General features: G+C 34.2%; 1 protein-coding gene across 6 annotated transcripts in view; it reads left to right on the forward strand.

The window, feature by feature from the left end:
• LOC150075968 (armadillo repeat-containing protein 8-like) overlaps positions 1-12,959 on the forward strand; it is a 112,785-nt gene extending 99,826 nt beyond the window's left edge. For all 6 annotated transcript variants that reach the window (XM_090387807.1, XM_090387812.1, XM_090387811.1 and 3 more), the window contains 4 exons: positions 367-558; positions 1,803-1,875; positions 7,504-7,597; positions 12,814-12,959. In XM_090387807.1, coding sequence (XP_090243933.1) covers positions 367-558; positions 1,803-1,875; positions 7,504-7,597; positions 12,814-12,856 — 402 coding nt within the window. In that variant the 3' untranslated portion in view covers positions 12,857-12,959. The remainder of the gene's footprint in view (positions 1-366; positions 559-1,802; positions 1,876-7,503; positions 7,598-12,813) is intronic.
• The last annotated feature ends 6,509 nt before the right edge of the window (positions 12,960-19,468 follow it).

A 19,468-nucleotide genomic window follows, 5' to 3' on the forward strand; every position in this document is an offset into this window, starting at 1 on the left:
ACACATGTTTCTTGAATGTGAGCTCTTGTTTCCAGATTTTGACTAGTGGTGCAAGGGGATATACTCCATATTTATATGACATACTTTTGAATAACCACAGCTGTCTGGTTTCATTAGGAGCAACAAATGAGATATACTTAATGGAGTTTGTCAAAAAAACTATCACATTTTGGCATAACTGATTGATTTTATGAAATATGCTGCTTGGACAGCTATAATGAAGTTTTCCATGGTTATATATAACCACTGGCTAAGGTAAGTATTCAGTGAAGGTATTATTATTTGTATATCATGTTATTAATATTTTCTGATTGACAAATTTTTAAAATCATAAGCAAGTTTGGAATTTTTTTCTTCGCCATTTAGCATATCGATCATATTATGAGTCTTCATGGGAAACAAATAATGCAGGCTGTTATACTTATCCTTGAGGGTGATCATACAGCTGAAGTCAAAGAGCAAGCTCTCTGCATACTAGCCAATGTTGCTGATGGTGATTATGCTAAGAATTTTATTATGTCCAATGAAGATGTTTTAAAGAAATTAACAACCTACATGGTAAGTTGAATTTATCTTACATTATTTATAATGTAGAATTAGTCTATGGATTACTGAAAGAAAATAGATCATCAGTTTTTAGAATTCCAGTTGCATAACTGTAGTTCATTTTGATGCTATTAATATTAAAATGACAGAATGATGCAAGAAAGGAAGTAGTATATAGCATTCACTGTAAAAAAAAAATATGCTGTTCCTCCTCTGGTTTCATTTATCTACTAAATATTTTAGTCCCTCTTTAAGTCTGCATAAGCTCTCCAGTTATATGAAACTGGGTAATCACTTGATCTAAAAGCTGAAATGTTTCCTAAATTTTAACAACATCCATCTTTTATCATGAAATTGTGCAAAAGGAAAAATTTTCCACATACCTGAAATATTCTTGCATTCATCAGTTTGTGGAAATAGTGAAGGAATGTAATAAGATTATATAAGATGTCTGAAATGGCCTGACCATTAGTTTTTTTCCCAGCAATCACAAACTTGTTTCCCAGAATAATCATTAGGCACAATATTATCAAGAAAATGCTCTACAATATTATCAAGAAAATGCTCCAACTCACTCACTCACTCACTCACTCACTCTTCTACAGGCAAAAATACAAAACATATGAATGACTAGCTCCAGTACCATTAAAATAATAATAAACTACATCAAAAGACCAAGTCTGAATCACCTATACTCAGACTGCTCCTCTAAGTTTTATGGTTGAGATAATTCCCCCCAACAGGAAGCACATCTCCCAACAATCTCCATGCCAAAATGTGGCTAGTAGAATGAAACATTTTTTATTAAGATTTGTCATTCCGTAGTGTAATGTTAAGAATGACACCATTCCAGATGCTAGTTTGCATTGGAGACCACGATATTGGGCCTATGCACAACTGCTCTATCATTGAATCCTGGACTGCACAGCTTCTTGTGGATGTAAAACCAGGAAGTAAACTTTTTAGTTTTCCACAAACTACTCTTTATGAAAGTTTACTTCCTGGCTGAAATTGTTAAAGCACATCAGAGAATTCCTCCCGTCTCTGATGGGATTTAAACCCATACTTCTTCAGACAAGTGGAAAATCCACTATAATATTTTGGAGAACTTTTTTATTCTGATTTTACTAACCTTACTAGTAATCAGATTTGTTGCCATGCTCAATAAATGTGTTCAATTAAAGTTTTTCAGTTAACTAAATCATAATATAATTCAGAATATTATTAATTTCTTTTCTTAATTTGTTCTTTTTCAGATGCATTCTAATGTGAAATTGCAAATTGCAGCTACATTTTGCATTTCAAATTTAATCTGGAAAGAAGAAGAAGGTAAAATCATAACAATTTGTTAATTATTATAGTGAGCCCGGCTAAAGAAAAAAAATTAACACTAAAACTTTGTGTTGTGTGTACATAATTTAACACAGTTTAGTTCAATTACTTGGCTATATGGCTTGTGAAATAAATTAGCAAATTGAGGACTATCTTGACCTATACTCAGTAGCCAGCAGAATTTCTGCTGCTGTAATGCAATAGTCTTAATACTAGATAGAAAAAAAATTCAGTGTCTGTGAATAACCTCAAGATACACTACTTTTAAACAAGTAACATCATGAAATTTTACTATTTGTTTGAAATATGAGACACTGCTACGATAACCTGTTTTGAGACTGGTGGATCTGTCAGTGGGTTGTCTCAATCAGTAAATTTAGGCCTGACGTAGCCCAGTGGTCAGGAGCGAGAGTGCATAGCACGCGTTCCTTGAGTGGACTGGGGTTCAAGCCCGTGACTACTAAATACGATAAATATTTGTATTGACGATTTATTGTAAACTCTACTGACTTGGTTGTCGTGCCGGAGTATAAACAGAAAATTTATTTTAAATCTTTGATGATGATGTGAAAAATGAAGCAGTTCTGCGAGTTGAAGTTGAGCATGAGTATTAAGACATCATTAATCATGACAGTTGAAATTGTAGTAGCTACTAAATGTGTAGTATAAGGTAGTCCTTAATTTATTTCATAGACCATGTAGTTTTTGGTTTATTAAATAGTTAGTTTTTCATCTCTTGCTGCATGTGGTATTTTTTATTTTGAAAAAATTCAAATGTGGACATTCCAAATCTCGTTTAACAAATAGAATAATGAAGGGAACAGCATACAGGCTCCGTCAGATATTAGAGCCATAAATATAATAATACAGTAATACCCCGACTTACGTGAACTCGGAGTTACGCGGTTCTTGATTTTTTTCGTTTGGTGTATATCTAAAATTAGCTTACCAGTGATTTGGAAGTCAAATCATAAAGCTTGGGTGACAGCTTCCGTTTTTGAGGACTGGTTTGGTCACCACTTCATACCCGAAGTCGAACGTTATTGCAAGTCTAAACAGATTCCATTTAAAGTGATGCTTCTTATTGACAATGCACCCGGTCACCCTCCTGCGACCCTAATTAATTTCGACCGACGTGTGAAAGTTGTGTTTTTGCCTCCAAACACAACCAGCTTGCTTCAACCGATGGACCAGGCAGTCATCAAAACATTCAAGGCTTACTACACGAGGCATTCGTTTGCACGTCTGAATTAAGCTATGAGACAAAATAGTGAGATATCTGTTAAAGACCTTTGGAAACAATTCAATGTTTTAGCTGCCGTAAGAATCATTGAAGAATCTTGGGATGAAATTCACAAAAAAAACATTGAATGATCTCTGGAAGAAACTTTGTTCATTTTTTTTTCAAAAACGAGACGAAAACAATGCCAGAAACTGATCATGTCGCTCATGTGATAGAAGAAGTTGTTAATCTTGCCAGGCAATTAGATTTGGAAGTCAATGGTGATGATGTCAACGAGCCGTTGGATTCACATAGGAGCTGACAATGAATGAGCTCATAGAGATGCGTGAGCAAAACATCACTGAAGTATCCGACACTTCAGACCCAGTTCCACCAGAAAAGCACATGACAATTGCAAGTTTGACAGAAGGTCTCAGCTCAATTGAAAAGGGCTTAAAAATTTTAGAACACAGACTCCAACGAAGAACGCGTTATAGCTACAAAGCAAGAAATAAAAAAATTAACTTGCTACGAAGAAATTCTGCGTGAAAAAAAAGGCGCTGTATCGTCAGACGAATTTGTTAGATTTTATGAAGCCATCGACATCGAAATAACTTTTTTACGTAACTCATTTATTTTTTTAATACATATTTTGTATTTAATATGTATAAATAACTGCAATTTTATTAAATATTTTTCTTCTAAACTAGTGTTTTTATTAGTCCTTGGTCCCAATTAAACAAAATTTATATGTATTTATATGCAAAGTTGTACCCCGACTTACGCGAATTCGACTTAAGCGATTTTTGTCGGACCCACCTATCGCGTAACTTCGGGGTATTACTGTACTCCTTTTTACTGATCATTATATGATACAAAATATAATGTATAATTAAAAATCTAGATCTCGTGAAACACAAGGCCAGTGGATTCTTTATAGGAGTAATAAAATATAAAACTGGTCAACAAGGTTTTGGCAACAAAGAAAAACCAACTTTTTAAATTAATTTTTATATTTTCATAACATGGTTACAAAATAAGTATCGCTTAATGAATGTAGGCAAAACAGGAATAGAGGGGATGACTCATAATTTGAGTCATCAGTTATAACATGTTCATGCTTATTGGTCATAATCTGTCATCTATGCACATTTTGAGACTGGTTTGAATTTTGTTTTATTCTCTGTATAAGTGGTTTTTTGACAATCATGAAAGAATGACACCGGGGGCATCTCTGTAGCCGGGTGGGCAGAAGCAGTGGAGCGTAGCATGCGCTTCTTGATTAGACCGGGGTTCAAGCCCGTGACCACCAAATACGGAGGATGCGGAAGGTCAGAGAATGACCACCGCATATCCCCAGCCTGGATGAAGGGTTAAGGTTGGCATCAGGAAGGGCATCCGGCTGTAAAAATTGCATGCCAAAACAATAAAAACGCTGACCCCATATAATAATGGGAAAAGGCGAGGGGGAAAAAAAAAATTTTAAAAATGGAAGAATGACACCACCATAGAGCATTCACTGTTCCTGTGGCAGGGGTCGGCAACCTGCAGCTCTTTGAAAATTTATTCTCTTAAATAAAATAAAAAAAATAATAACTTTCTGCTTGTAATTTTGTAATCAACATAACAGTTTTAGTCAGAAATAGTTCCAAAAAAAAGTTAATTGTTAACCTTATATAGTTTATTCTTGCTTTTTTTATAATAATTGTTATTCTTTCTTCTCCTCATTCTTATTTTTTATGAAGTTCAGCTTTAATTTTAAAATTTTCTTTAATATTTATTATTTTTAAGGATAAATAACTGTTTGCTTGCTGCATTAAACTTGGCTTTAAGCAGCATTTAGATTGAAGAATCATGATTTGAAGAAGAATTAGAATTATGAATCATTTCCTAAAGATTCCACATTTAGATTGAAGATTTCTCACCTCAAATAAATATTATTTGAGATTCCTCAAATAATATTTATTTAATCTTTCAATTGCTGTGTTGTCTGAGAGATCACTTTTTAAACTTTTCTACTTTTTTAAAAATTTGTGATGAAATCATATCCTCCTGGTTACCTTTCTTCACCAGTTTTCACCTAAATGATGATATAAGATTTTCTGCTTTTGTATTGATTTAATAGAGCTACAAGAAGTTTAGTTTAACCTCTGATAGGGTTATGCAAGTGACCATTTCTCTTTTGGAATTAGCTGGAATGTACAAACACCCCTCATCTAGCAACTATAATTTGTCCTACCCAGGTTCAGGTTGAATTGGGGTATGAATTATGGGTAATATATCTGTACTAATGGCATTCTGTAATTTGGCTCATTGTACACATTTCTGAACTACTTTTTTTAAGTGAAGGTGGCGGCTGCTTGGATAAAAAGCAGGACACTTGGATGTAAGTACAAAAAAAAAAAAAAACACAGAAATTTCAAGTAATATAAAATGAGATAAATTATATAAATAATATTATTTTCAGATAAACAAAAAAAAAGTTGAATTAATTTTTTACTAGGGGGCTTCACCCCCTGCTCGTTTTGCTTACCAACCTCCATGCATGCTTTTTTACATAAAATGTAGAGGTATGACTGAGTAAGTGAAATCATTTCTACGTAAAAGACATGCCTGTCGAAACATAGTGACCGATATCAAATCAGAAAATGACCTATATAATTATTTACCTGTGCATTTGTAGTGACATAATTGGCCCCACTTGTACCACGTGACCTGCATCCTTCTCCTATTGGCTACCCACCACATGGCATTCTAAAGATTGAATAAATATCACTATGTAATTATTTATCTGCATTTACATAGGTCGCTTAGGAAAAGGTCCTTTGATTCAGGTTCCATTGTGCGTGAGGAATATTGTTGCATCCAAAAGAGTAGGACTAAAATATTTACAAGCTATACAAATATTTAAAATATTTACAAAATACTAACCTATTTACAAATATACAAACTATATTGGGACTATGGGTCCCTTCATCAGCTGATGTTAATATACAAAAAACGTTACAATGGAACATCAAATGATGCCAGGCATGGTCCTGTATTAGAGAGTGAAGCATGTGCATGAGGTTGGTGAACGTTATGGAGGCAGTTGTCTTGCAATGCAGTGAACATTGCCATGCATCCTACGTACAGGCTCTACATTATCAACAGCAAGCATCTGATTCTGCCCAGTAACCCATTTGTATTCCTTCCATTTAACATTTTTATATATTGATGTCAGCTGATGAAGGGACCCATCGTCCCGATATAGTAGAGGTATGATTGTAACTATTTTAGTATTTTGTAAATATTTTATTTTTTTATAAATATTTGTATAGTTTTGTTATTGTTTGTATAATAATAACATTATACTAATATGATCGAGGTCTAATCAGGAAATGACCTATGTAATTATTTACCTGCACATTTGTAGTGACGTAATTGCCTGCCCTCTTCTTCCATTAGCTTGAATAACTATCACTAGGAGGAAAACTTTTTTTTTAATGTATAGAGAGATAATAAAAAAAAAAAAAAAAAAAAAAAAATCTGATGGATTCTTGTGTAGGTTGGAGTGTTATTTAGAATGCAGTTGATCTGGAGTCAAATATAAGATATTTGTTGAAAAATTTAGATTGTTTCAAATAATTCATTGCATATAGCAGTATCCAACGGTTTTGTATACTATGACACTAAGTATCCAAAAAAAACTGTTGGATACTCAGTGTCATAGTATCATTTATATGGGTATTAACAAGCAGGTATAAATCAGACATTTACAGAAGTGTTTTCCATACACAGAAACTGAAACTAACATCTCTGTTTAAAAATTGCTTGTTTACAATACAACAAACTTATGTGTGAAATATTAAAACATGTCCCATGTTGCCTTCATTTGGTTTCTTTTGTTGTTTGAGAGCCATGGACTAGAAAATTTGTATCTTAATGTGTATGCAAACAACAGACCTACTTTATGTTTATAAAAAAAAATACTTATGTTAAGTTGTCCATCCAATACAGATTTGTGATCTCAGTTGAGCATTCATTGCTGTATTGCTTCAAGAGACCTAGACAACCATGAAATTAAGAAAAAAAATTTTGTAGCCAGGAGCGGGAGTGCATAGCACACGCTCCTTGATTAGACCGGTGTTCAAGCCCATGACCACCAAATACGGAGGATGCAGAAAGGTCAGGGAATGACCACCGCATATTCCTTGAGCAATATGGGCTTAGTTGCTAATGCTCGTAATAACAAAACAGAAAAAAACTATATATAGGAAGTAGATTGGACACCACCAGCATATATTTTTGATAACAAGTGCATTTTTTAGATGCGTGTTTTGTTTCTAAGATATATACGGTTTTTATATTCACTTTTGTTTTGAAACAGTCTTCACATTTTCATGATTTGAAAAATATTTTAGGTGCCTTAGAACGACAGAGTAAGTTGAAAGATATGGGAGTACAACAGCTTTTACAGCAGCTTATTACTACAAGTGATACCACTCTTTTTGACAAGTGAGTTTTCCTTTGTTAATTTAATTAACAGTAAAAAGCATTTCTTATTTACAAGTAGGCAACATATTGAAGTTTTTAATCTTTGTACAAGTTAGTGCAAATGCATCATATTAGTACACAGCCAATTCTAGATTAGCAAATTATATAATTTAATAAGTTTTTAATCTTATTAAAAATGATTTTAAATAAATGCGATCTGTTGATGTAGCAACCAGTTTCTTTGATTAAATGTGGGAAAAAAATTATTTCACTAATGAAAGATAAATATTTAACAAGCACTGATAGTATTATTTTATTCCTCTAGATTGTAAAAATGTATATGTTTTAGCTTGTTAAATGTACAGGCAACCCCCCACATAACACAGTACTTCTAAAACACGGTTTCGCTCTAACACGATTGATAAATTGTAGCAATCCTCGCGCAAACGGTTAGAGAATTTCGGTAAACCTCACATAACAGGGTATTTTTGAGCTTTTGTGTGCCTTAGAACGACAGAGTAAGTTGAAAGATATGGGAGTACGACAGCTTTTACAGCAGCTTATTACATGTGATACCACTCTTTTTGACAAGTGAGTTTTCCTCTGTTAATTTAATTAACAGTCCAGAAAAACCCTGCTATTATGTTGGATGTAATTTTTCAACGTTTCTGCTCTTTTTGAATCCCCGCTATTGACTCGCTAGTCAAAAAAAAAAAAAAAAAAAATTATTGAGAAATCCATGTATTTTATTTTGTTGGTGAATTCTCGTGTAAGTTCTGTGCTATTGAACTTGTACTTGTTGAACTTATGGAAAAATCTAGATTTCAAAGTTTTATTACTATTGGATAGCACACCAGGCCATCCAAAAGATTTGTCATCCAAATGTTGAAGTTATGTTCCTACCACCACAGTTGTACTAGTTTAATACAACTTCTTTCATTCAGCCATAAAGTCAAGGCATTATATCCACCTTTAAAACTCATTCCATCAGAAAATTGTTACAATGGATTTTGGAAAAAAATTATTCCGAATCTATTGAAGGTAATGGAGGCATGGAAACATTTCTCAAATGTGGACTGTATCAGAATCATAGTTTTATCACTGAAAGAAGTAAAACTGTCAACGTTAAATGTGTGTGGAAAAATGTATGGCCAGAGTCTGTTCATTCAGGAAATATGGTCGAACAAGCAGAAAACTGAATTGGTGCAATAGTAGAACTTGCTATATTGGTAGGAGGGGAAGGTTTAGATGATATCACTACTGAAGCCCTCGTGGGTAGCACAGTTGATAGAATCACCCTCCTACCCACACTGGCTGGAAAAGACTCAAGTTTGAATCCCGTCGATGAAGGGAGGAATTTTTATTGGTCTTTTTCACAACATGGCTGAGTTGCTCGGGCGAGGGTACCATGGTTTTTTTCTCCTGGAAACTCTGGTTTTTCTTCCAGCAAAACAAAATTGACCTCAGGACATGACAATATACACAGAGTAACATGGCCTTAGCTGCTGATGCTCCTAAAAAAATAAAAAAGATATGATTACTGAAGACGTTTAAGAATTACTGGTAGAAAAAGAGGCTGGTGAAGCGGATTTGGTGGAAATGGCAAAAGAGGTAAAATCAAATCTATTCAGATGATGATATTGCAGATGAAAATTCTAAACTTCCAAATTTTACACTAAAAAGCATAGGGAAGGCATAAAGTTAGCCGAGCAATTAGAATCTTATTTTTTGAATGCCGATTCTTGAATGAAAGGAGCCCAAAGTTCAAAAGGGAGCTTCAAAAATGCTTAGTTCCATACGATGAAATTCACAAAGATTTATCAAGCAAAATCAAACAAACCCAGATTACTGATTTTTTTAAAGAGAGCAGAAAATACACGAAATCTAGAATGGGGTATTTTTTGTTAACGAAATAGTGTATTTTTGTTAGCTTTTGGAACGTAATCCCCCTTTTTGCACTTTTTCTTAGTCCCATAGACTAAGAAAAAGTGCAAAAATCGTGTATAACACGATTTCGCACAACACATTTTACAGGAACCTAATAACCATGTTATATGAGGGTTACCTGTATTTACATCTAACCAATTGCTATTGTTTATGATTTAACCTTTTACTAAGCATGCTAGAATTAAATGAATATCTTATGTTTGAAAAATGTCTCATTCTGCTTATCCAGATTAGTGAAGAATAATTTTTTCATGATGTTCCTTGTGTACAAGGGTGAATCAGAATTATATATAAACACATGCATAGGTTGTCTGTTTCCTTTCTCTTATTATTATTTTTTTTATTTTTTTTGGCTGGTGCAGCATAAGCCTTAGGCTTATGCTGCACCATATGGCCATTACTAATACTAACACTTTAAATAGTTAAACCTTTGTAGACAGCATGACAACTTTGAATAAAGTGTTGTTTTATAGCTAAGATAAACACTTTTTAATAAGTTTTCATTATGTTGCAGATTAGCTGGTGACCCATTGAATATGGAAAATAATCAACTAATCTTTGAAGAAAGGAACACATTCCAAAGTGGTTCTGGAAGTATGAAAATATTAAAAAGGTTCAGTGTGTATCATAATGCTGATCTGAGTCATTGACGTTTCACACCCGACCCTACCAAAAAAAATTTAATCCTCCAGGTATCAGTTTGTGGATGTTACTCTCCTTTCATGAGATAATTTGACCTTACAGACTCAATGCTACTATTATTGGGCAGAGTAACCTTGAATTATTAATGAAGGATGTGGTTTCCTCTGTAAGAAACTTGTTTCTGAGTACACAAATACATGGTGTACTTTCAACAGGATTCTGCATCTCCAGATATTCACTCTGATATCCATGCCTATCTGGATAGTGAATTTCCCAAGCAGTGGCTAGGCTGTAGGGGAATGCTTTTGGAAAATATCAAGTTGACCCCAGGGGCTCACATCTAGTGAGTACGGGGTTGGCACACCCAGGGTCCCGAGCTGGATATCATCATTCTTCTCTTTCTTGGTGATTCCTTTCTACTTCTCTCTCTCCCTCTCTCTCAGGGTAATTCAAAAATTATTTTTTTTTTGGCTGGTGCAGCATAAGCCTCAGGCTTCCTAGCACCATATGGCTAATATTAATAATAATAATAAAATACTAGACCGACAGGCATGTATTGTGGGGGGGATGACAAAGCCTGAGATTCCAAATCTGTTAAAGTCCTCTGCCAGAAAGTTAGGGGGCACAGGACTTCCCTTCTATGGGGAATTTCCCCTAAAATAGGCCTGCCTAGCTATAAAGTTACTGAGATTAAATCTTTGTAAATAGGTATAGAGGTGTGTGTGTCAAGATATTGGTATAGACTAGCTTTGGTATCTGTGAGAGGAATATTAGTGAACACTGACTCAACATCAAAGCTCACCTATATGGCCTTGTGTATGGGAGTTTACTTGATTCTTTCAAGAAAGTCTTAGTTTTTTTTAAGAGAGTGTAAGTTGGGGTGATAATTTTGGATAGGAGAGCCTCTAGTAATTTGGCAAGGGCCTATCCTGGCTGCCTCTGTCCACTACAGATAACAGGGTATGCAGTAGGAAGCCCAGGTTTGTGGATTTTAACTGTACTGATAATAATGGGCCATTCTGAATTTTGGGATTGATGTACTGCCTGTGGGTAGTTTAGTCTATCATGTTGGCAGGGGGAGGTCATTCAGAAGAAACCTTTTCCCTATTACTCTATGATGGGGAAAAGATCTCCAGGATATCTAAAATACATGGTCCAGGTGTTCTTCGCAGGCAACAAAAAACTGAAACAAAACCTCATATTATGGCCATTCAACCAACTTTGATTTCTGGCAGTGGGAGTTCCTAATGAGTGTGCTGTACCACATTACAATAACCTCAGTGACCTGAAGGATAGCATTACTCTTCATGAGATGGCCACCACTCCCAATATGTTATCGTTGGTAGCACTGCGACCTGACATGGACACATGTTTACTAGGGAAACACACGTTGAACATGTTTTACGATGATATCCTTCCGCAACAATAACTTTTCCTTCCTCTCAAGAGTTTAGTGCTATTTCTGTCCCTGATGGGGGAATATGGGTTTTTCTCCCCATTCTGTTCCCATGTTGTGACAATATATATATATACACACCAAATCTGACCATTAGCTGGTGCTCCAGACAGCTCTGAATAGGGATACTTTAATTATAAAGACCCTGGACTTATAACAAAAATGAATTTGCAAATTACAGCTAAAATTTTCTAGCCTTTTCTTCAATGCTACTCATTTTCTTTAGCTTTTTAATTCATTATACCTGGTTAGCCTAGTCAAAAAAATGGGAGTAATTAATGTTAAAAAAAATCTTAATTTTCAACACATTAGCATTCTTAGAGCATATGGGGGATGGCAGATTAAGGGCTGTCCAGCTTTAGACTACAGATGAGGTACTCTTATAAGGTGAGGGGTGGGATCCATACATGAGTTTGTACTGGCTTTCAACTTTATGGTTGGTCACTGATCACAAGATAATTCCTCCTGTTTTTCTCCCCCCTGGTGTCATTATGGTAGTGGTAGTTACACTGGTGTAAGACCAGAGCAATTAGTTTTTTAGATATAGCAGAGTAGTCAGGGAAGCATGCAGTGGCACACATGTATTTGAATGGACCATGGTTAAAGCCCATATAACTGCTTACTAAATATGGTTAATGATTGTATTCATTGTCAGAATGATTAATGTTAACTCCTCTGACCTAGTGGTTGTATGAGCGCAACATTTTTTATTTTTGACAGTTAATAGTAGAACAGCATTAAATAAGAAAATGATGGAATGTATGGTAAAAGCAACAGGTATGATAGAATTCTTTGCTGAAGATAAAGAGCTGATTTGTATATATGCTAATGGTTGAAAAAGGTTGTTTACACAACTGTAAGCGTTGTGTAACCAACTAAATGCAAAGTGGAGGTGAAAGAAAGTGTATGTAAAGATAGAACTGCAGAGAAATTGCATTGAAAAATAACTGTATTCAGGGTTCGTTACACCTAAATTACATAATATATAGCTATATATGGTGTGACTCTCACACATATATCTAGAAATTGCATGAAATAAAAATTGGGAGGTATATTTTTCTGTTTATATATACGTATAAATAATAAATATGCAGATAGTTAATAAATTTATATAACTACACATTTTCAATTCAAAGATTAAGATTTAAAGTCTAAACTTATGCCATATATTCCTTTTTTTTTTTTTTTAAAGGGTGAAGACAGCACTTCAACAGTTTCCATCTCAAGGTTCTTAACCCTGTGAAGCAGTTTTCGGGTTCCAACAATGCCGTATTGGTTCCAGAGCACTGAAGGGTGAAATTGCAGAAAATCATTCAAAGCCATGTGTATTTCCAAGTTTGATAGTATCTATCTTTCTCTCTCTCTTGGAGATTACAGATATGCATCAGTTTATTGTACATTTTTATTATTGCAATCATCAGCATCTGTGGATTTGTTTTTCTGCTTTTTTTAAGTAAACAGTTCTTTAAATGAGTGAGGTGTTTGTCAATTTTCAGTTACTTTAAAGAACACTCTGAGGCCCTTGGAATGATTTTTTTTTTTTTTTTTTTTTTTCCCCTTTGACAAATGGATAATTGTCCAGCATGGTAGTTGGTGTGAAGGTTCTATCAGGATTTAGTTGGATTGATTGCAAGACCACTGACTAAAAAGCCCGGTGGATAAAGGTTAAGTATATTAAAAAATATTCAAAATAAATCTAGCCATTTGTACTGTTGATAAACAAATTTAGTTCAGCCACATGTAGATTTTGATATATAATAGGAGGCTGACCTGCTGAAGTTTGAGCAAGGTTGGTTACAGTAAATGAGTTGAAAAGTAATGGATAAAGGGAGAAAAAAGATTTGAGAAAAAGATTTGGAATTGGTATACTCAATAATGACCATTCATTCTTATACTTGTAAGAATGGTAGTTACTGATCCAGTCAAGGAGTGATCCTAGATGCTGTGGATGTTGAATGTTCTAAGAAAGATACTGTAAGGAACTTTATCAGAGGCAATAGAAGTGTCCATGTAAACATGGACACTTTTAAGGAGGAACTGGACAGGCATTTGGAGGGAATGGTGTGATTTTTTTTTTTTTTTTTTTTTTTTTGGCTGATGCTGCATAAGCTCCTACACTTGCTTTCTTGCATCATGTGCCACTACTACTACTACTACTACTACTACATCAACTTTGGTACCTTTTGTTAATGGAATCTGTGACAAAATATCAGAATTGATCCAGGCTCATTTCTGATATTTACCCCTGAGGAACCCATGTTGTTATTTTTTGCCATGAATGGCTGGAGGAAGTTTTCCAGGTGACTTTAGCTTATTGTTATTATATCAGATATTTTGATGATGCTGTTTTGGAAAGATATCACATTATAATGAGAGATTAAAGAGAAAACAAAGATCCTGAAGGGCAGAATAAATTTTATTTTGCCCAAAAAGTGGAGGAAGAAAATTACATTAAATTTCAGAAGGTAAAAACACAGACATGTATATTTGCAAATTGCACACACACCCAAGTGAATTAATGCAGGTTTCTGTAATTGTACATTTTTTAACTAACAACATATACTACTTTTTAAAAAATCTTAGAAAATTAATAATCTAATTTGGGTTGCCAATTATCTACATTATCTTGCACCAGCTTAAATTTGACTGGGAAAAAAAAAAAAAAAAAAAAAATTGAGGGTTTAAAGAGTAAGTTAGGAGATTAAGAAATATACAGTTACTTTGCCATGTTAATGAGATAATTTATGCTAAAGATTATCTACTTATGACAACTGGTATTTCACATGTTCATAAAAAAATTGTACAATGCCATGTATATTTATAAGTTTGATAATATCTATCTGTCTCTTGGAGATTACAGATGCGCACCAATTTATTGTACATTTTTATTATTGTATTCATCTGCAACTTTGTATTTGTGAGAAATATATATTTCTCTTAAACTTTGGCTATTTGAGTATATCTCATATATAGTTAAGATATATTAATCTTCCCAGGATCAGTTTACAACTATAAAAATGGTTTATTGATCATATAACAGTCAATAAACCATTTAATTTGCAAATATACATTAGTCTCTGTTATTATCTTTTGAAATTTAATTATTAATTTCCACATAATGCCCTTGACAGAACACATAAGAAAATACATTTTCTTCCTCTACTGACATGAGTATTTTCTTCAGTTTTACCAGCACCTTTGGGTAGTAAGGACAGGCTTGATGACTTTTTAATCTATTTTTCATTTTTTTGTGCTCCAGATAATTTTATAGACAATGGACTCTGGTGACCACTTGTGGAGCCAATTTTACAAATATTCAGTTTGCATCGTACTGCAATACATCTTAGACTTGCTTCACTCCTTGCCTGACTTTCCCATGCATGGTACATACACTACGCATTTCATTGTCTCAGTTTTGTTTTGAACATTTAGCTAAACTATTATAGCATTGTGATTTTTCCACAATCATAATTTGGTTACTGTACATTAGGTAGCTCTATTTTCATCAATTCAATAATCTCATTACTTTTTTGTTTGTATGTATAGGGGAAATTTTCTTTGAATAGGGTTTAGAATCTATGTAGTCAGTCATGAATTTCACTGAATGTGTCTCCTCCATTTTTTCACTGACTGCAAAATTAAAAATATTGGGCCCATATGTTGATCATGTGATTGCAGTTTGGTCACAGGACAACAAGAGATCAATTTCACATGTTCATCTTTACCCCATAATCTGATTCAAAATTGAAACCAACAAGATAAAAGCTTTGCCTTTTTAGATTTAAATGTAACAGTATAAGAGGGACAACTTCAGTGGGACAAAGACAACTTAGTTGACTTTAATCCTTCTAAAACTCAGTCTTGTCTTACATCTCGCAAAAAGTATTCTTCTGCTCCTATGCTTATCTTTGGTGACACTCCGATTTCTAGGCAAGGTGATATATCTCTTTTGGGAATTACTCTGACTTCTAATCTCTTGGCACAAGCACATTACAAATATTGCTTCCTCTGCATCTAAAAAACTTGGTTTTCTCTTTCGCTCTTGGCATTACTTTTTTTCCAAACAGCTGTTCACTCTCTACAAATCGCAAATCTGCCCCTACCATGGAATATTGTTCCCACATCTGGGGCAGTGCCCCCAAAACCTCTCTCAGGCTTCTAGATTCCGTTCAGAAGAGGGCAGTTAGGCTAATTAATGACTTTTCTCTAACAGTCTCTCCACTCTGTCTCATAGATGTACTGTTTCTGTTGCATGCCTTTCCTACAGATACTTCCACGGGCACTATTCTTCTGAATTGGCTTCTATAATTCCTGCTCTCTCTTTCAAAACAGTCCGAACACGTGCTGCCACCAGCCAATATTTACTGTCCAACTTCAAACTCACAGAACAATCTTTTCATCTTCCTTGTTTATTCATTCAACTGCCATTTTCTGGAACAGCCTTCCTTCATACATATTTCCTGAAAATTACAGTCTACAGAAGTTCAGGTGTAATGTCAACAAATATCTTCTTTTGTCTTCTCAACTAATATCTCTCGTGTTTGGGGTTTTCGTAAAAAAAAAAAAAAAAAAACCCCTCTTACCAGGATATACAGAAAACCAACAGACACAGGGAGAATTCTAAAGTGAACCTCCAGTCACCCCTCCTGGAACCAGAGACATTTTAAATGGTTTCATTTTGGGAGCCTGTCAGTTATGTAAAGGTCAGGCCCTCTAGAATGAAATAAAATATATGGTGGCCCCCACTTTACGATATTAATCCGTTCCAGAGATGGATTAATCTGTTCCATTGTACCATGAAAATATCGTAATGCACAGTCATGAGTCACATGAGTACCATGGGCCTGTTACTTAAGGATGTGTCATTGTACACTGTTGAGAAAGGAGACAGCTGTCTCCGAAAGCTTGGGATTTCCGGTGTTTTAACGATTTTAGTATTGTTGTTTTTAATTGTTTTATCATATCGATTTTATTTCTTTTAGTACTTATTGTAATAGTCCAGTTTACTGCATCTTATTTTATTTTATTCTATTATTAAATACTTGGCTGGTGTTTGAGTATTAACTTTCTTGAATATGGAATTTCCCAGCCCCATAGGCCTGTTTGAGGATTGCACAATAACACATTGTTTTTTAGTAACTTGTTCCAAGACCTCAGAAGTTGAAATTTTTGCTATATAACTAAGCTATTTATCTATAAAAAGGTATTTTTATAATGGATATTGTACATATTGATTAAAAAAAATTATTAAAACTAATATATTGAATAAAGCACAACACAAAAAATCACTTCAACTAAAGGATGCAAAAACAGAACATGTGGGCAACACATTTACAATGGCTGCTATTGGCTGAGAGAAAGGACCACGTGGTCTGGTGAGAAACAGTCGTAAGCCGAGCCCATCGTAAAGTGAAATAAGTTAGATGCCTCTTAACATGGTCACTGGTTAGTAGAATCAGTCCCTTTACTAGAGTCAAATTTCAGACAACCAATTCAAATCATTAAAATAAACTACACTTTCATCGTTATCATATGTTCAGTTATAAGAATCAATTCTGAATGCCTTTGTGATATTTTTCTAAAGCATATTTCTGGAGGTCACTACCATAAAACAAAAACAATTTGCAGTTTCCGGTTTATTGGGCTTTGCTGTTAGTGCAATTGGGTAGCAAACTCGATCTTATTGCATTTGTGACAATACCTATAACTGGAAATCTGTGGGTTTCTACGTTATTATGGTGAAATAATATAAAAAACAAATGAATCTTCTCTCTATTCCTACTTTTTAAGCTTCATAAACTTGTTACTCCGTATCTCACTTGCGTGTATAATGTTAGCCGCAATTTATGTGTGCCGTGTTCTTTGTTATTGATTGCTTATCTTTTTTAATGTTTTAGATTTTACAACAAAAAATTTAGTGAACAGAAATAGCGATTAGCATGTGCATATTACAATAGTAATTAAGCTATGTGCATAAGGGTAAATTTATTTTTATTTTCCTAACCTGTGAAAAATATTCTTCTGATTTTCACATATCATTTAATTTTGTTAATTGGCAAGGTAATAAAGCATAAATTTGTGCTTCATATGTTTACTTTGGTCTTGGGCAGGGCACATAGCTCAAAGACATGAAGGCAGATGGACTAAGAAAATAACAGAATGGTACGCAAAAGGAGCTAGAAGAAAACCTGGAAGACAACGATGGAGATGGACAGATGAAATTCGTGAGTTTGTGGGTAGTAAATGGATGGCCATTGCACAAAACAGAAGGAACTGGAAAGTTGCTGGAGAGGCCTTCTTCCTGCAGTGGATTGAAAATAAATGATGATGATGATCTTTACTTTTATAGCCTGTGAATAATATTTCTCATATTTTCACTTATCAGAATCACCGTTTAATGGAATTAAAATTCAATTTGCAAATATGATCACAATGATAGGTGCTTACAACATATCGTATAGTGAACGGAGAGTCCATTGTAGTGATTTGATTGTATAGTGAACAAATCATAAAGCGGGAGTTCATTGTATTTATCAAACCTTCAGGTGCCTTATTAGCCTCATACACAGGACTGCCAAAAATACAGGAGGGAAAAACCTCCAGTATCCCTCCCATGATAAGAATGATGCCCAATTTATATATATATTCCTTATGCACTCTTAAGCAAAAAAATAGCAAAATATACCAGAAAGGACAATGTTATGAAATGACTTTCAGGAACTAGAATGGTCAACTGTCTTAAAAACTCACCTCCAGATTCTCCCAAATCTAGGAATCTTGCTACCAACACCCCTGTTTATAAACTTAAGTGTGGAAGGTGCAATAATGCCTATATTGGACAGAGTAATTAGAGATTGTTCATCAGAGTTAAAGAACACAACTTAGTGGACACAGCTGATAGCAGAATGACAAAATCAGATCCCACCTTCCACTCACAGGCAGAAGGGCATAGTTAGAAATTTCTCAAACATCAGTTTTAACAACAGGTAATTCAATAATAGGAGATTATATAAAGAAGCATTTATGATTGAGAATAAAAAATACACAGACTGAAACTACAAATAATACTACATTCAGGCAAACTATAATCAGTTACCTCAGAAAATCACGAGTAGTCCTGAGACAGTCTAGAGTCTAACCCTTGATCCTACAGTTCTTTAACAAATCCTACTTAATCCCCAATATAATGTCCTCCATTTATTCCTACAGGATGCAAAATATGTTTCCACGATTTTTTTAAGTTTGCACCGGCCGGCAAAAACATAGGTAAAGTTGAATTTCTATAAGTCGAGTATTATGGAAGCCGAGGAGTGGCTGTGTTAAAGATTACAAAGTAAATTTAAGATTAAAAATTAAGATAATTGAAAAGCAAAAATTAATAATTAAAGAAAATAAATAGGTAAATCATCTTATTTTTAATTTTGCAGTCATTCTGCAAAACATCATTATTAGATTCTATTAGGATTAAATAGATTCTAAACCCTGTACAGGTGAAGTGCTTTCATTTCAAGTAGTTTTGACCATTTAAACATTGCATTAGTGTGGGACGTTTGCTGCTGCCGTTTTAATATTGCCAAATATAATCAAAAATATGTGTAACTAGCTTTCCTTTTTAAACAATTAAAAGGAAATAATCAATTTTTTCATCTGTATCATTTTTTTTTTACTAAGACTGTATAGATTTTGAAATTTCTTTTAGTGAATCCGGTTCGGGATCAACATACTTTCAATTTGTTATACAGGGTGTTTCAGTTAAACGTTTCAGAACTTCTAAGAGGGGTAGGGTACATCCTGACAACTCGAAATCATATAGCAATGTGGGGTCGGAAATGCTTTCCTGAAGCGGT

Source organism: Mastigoproctus giganteus, chromosome 13, assembly GCF_048544385.1.
Source record: "Mastigoproctus giganteus isolate SK-2022 chromosome 13, ASM4854438v1, whole genome shotgun sequence".
NCBI lineage: Eukaryota > Metazoa > Arthropoda > Arachnida > Uropygi > Thelyphonidae > Mastigoproctus > Mastigoproctus giganteus.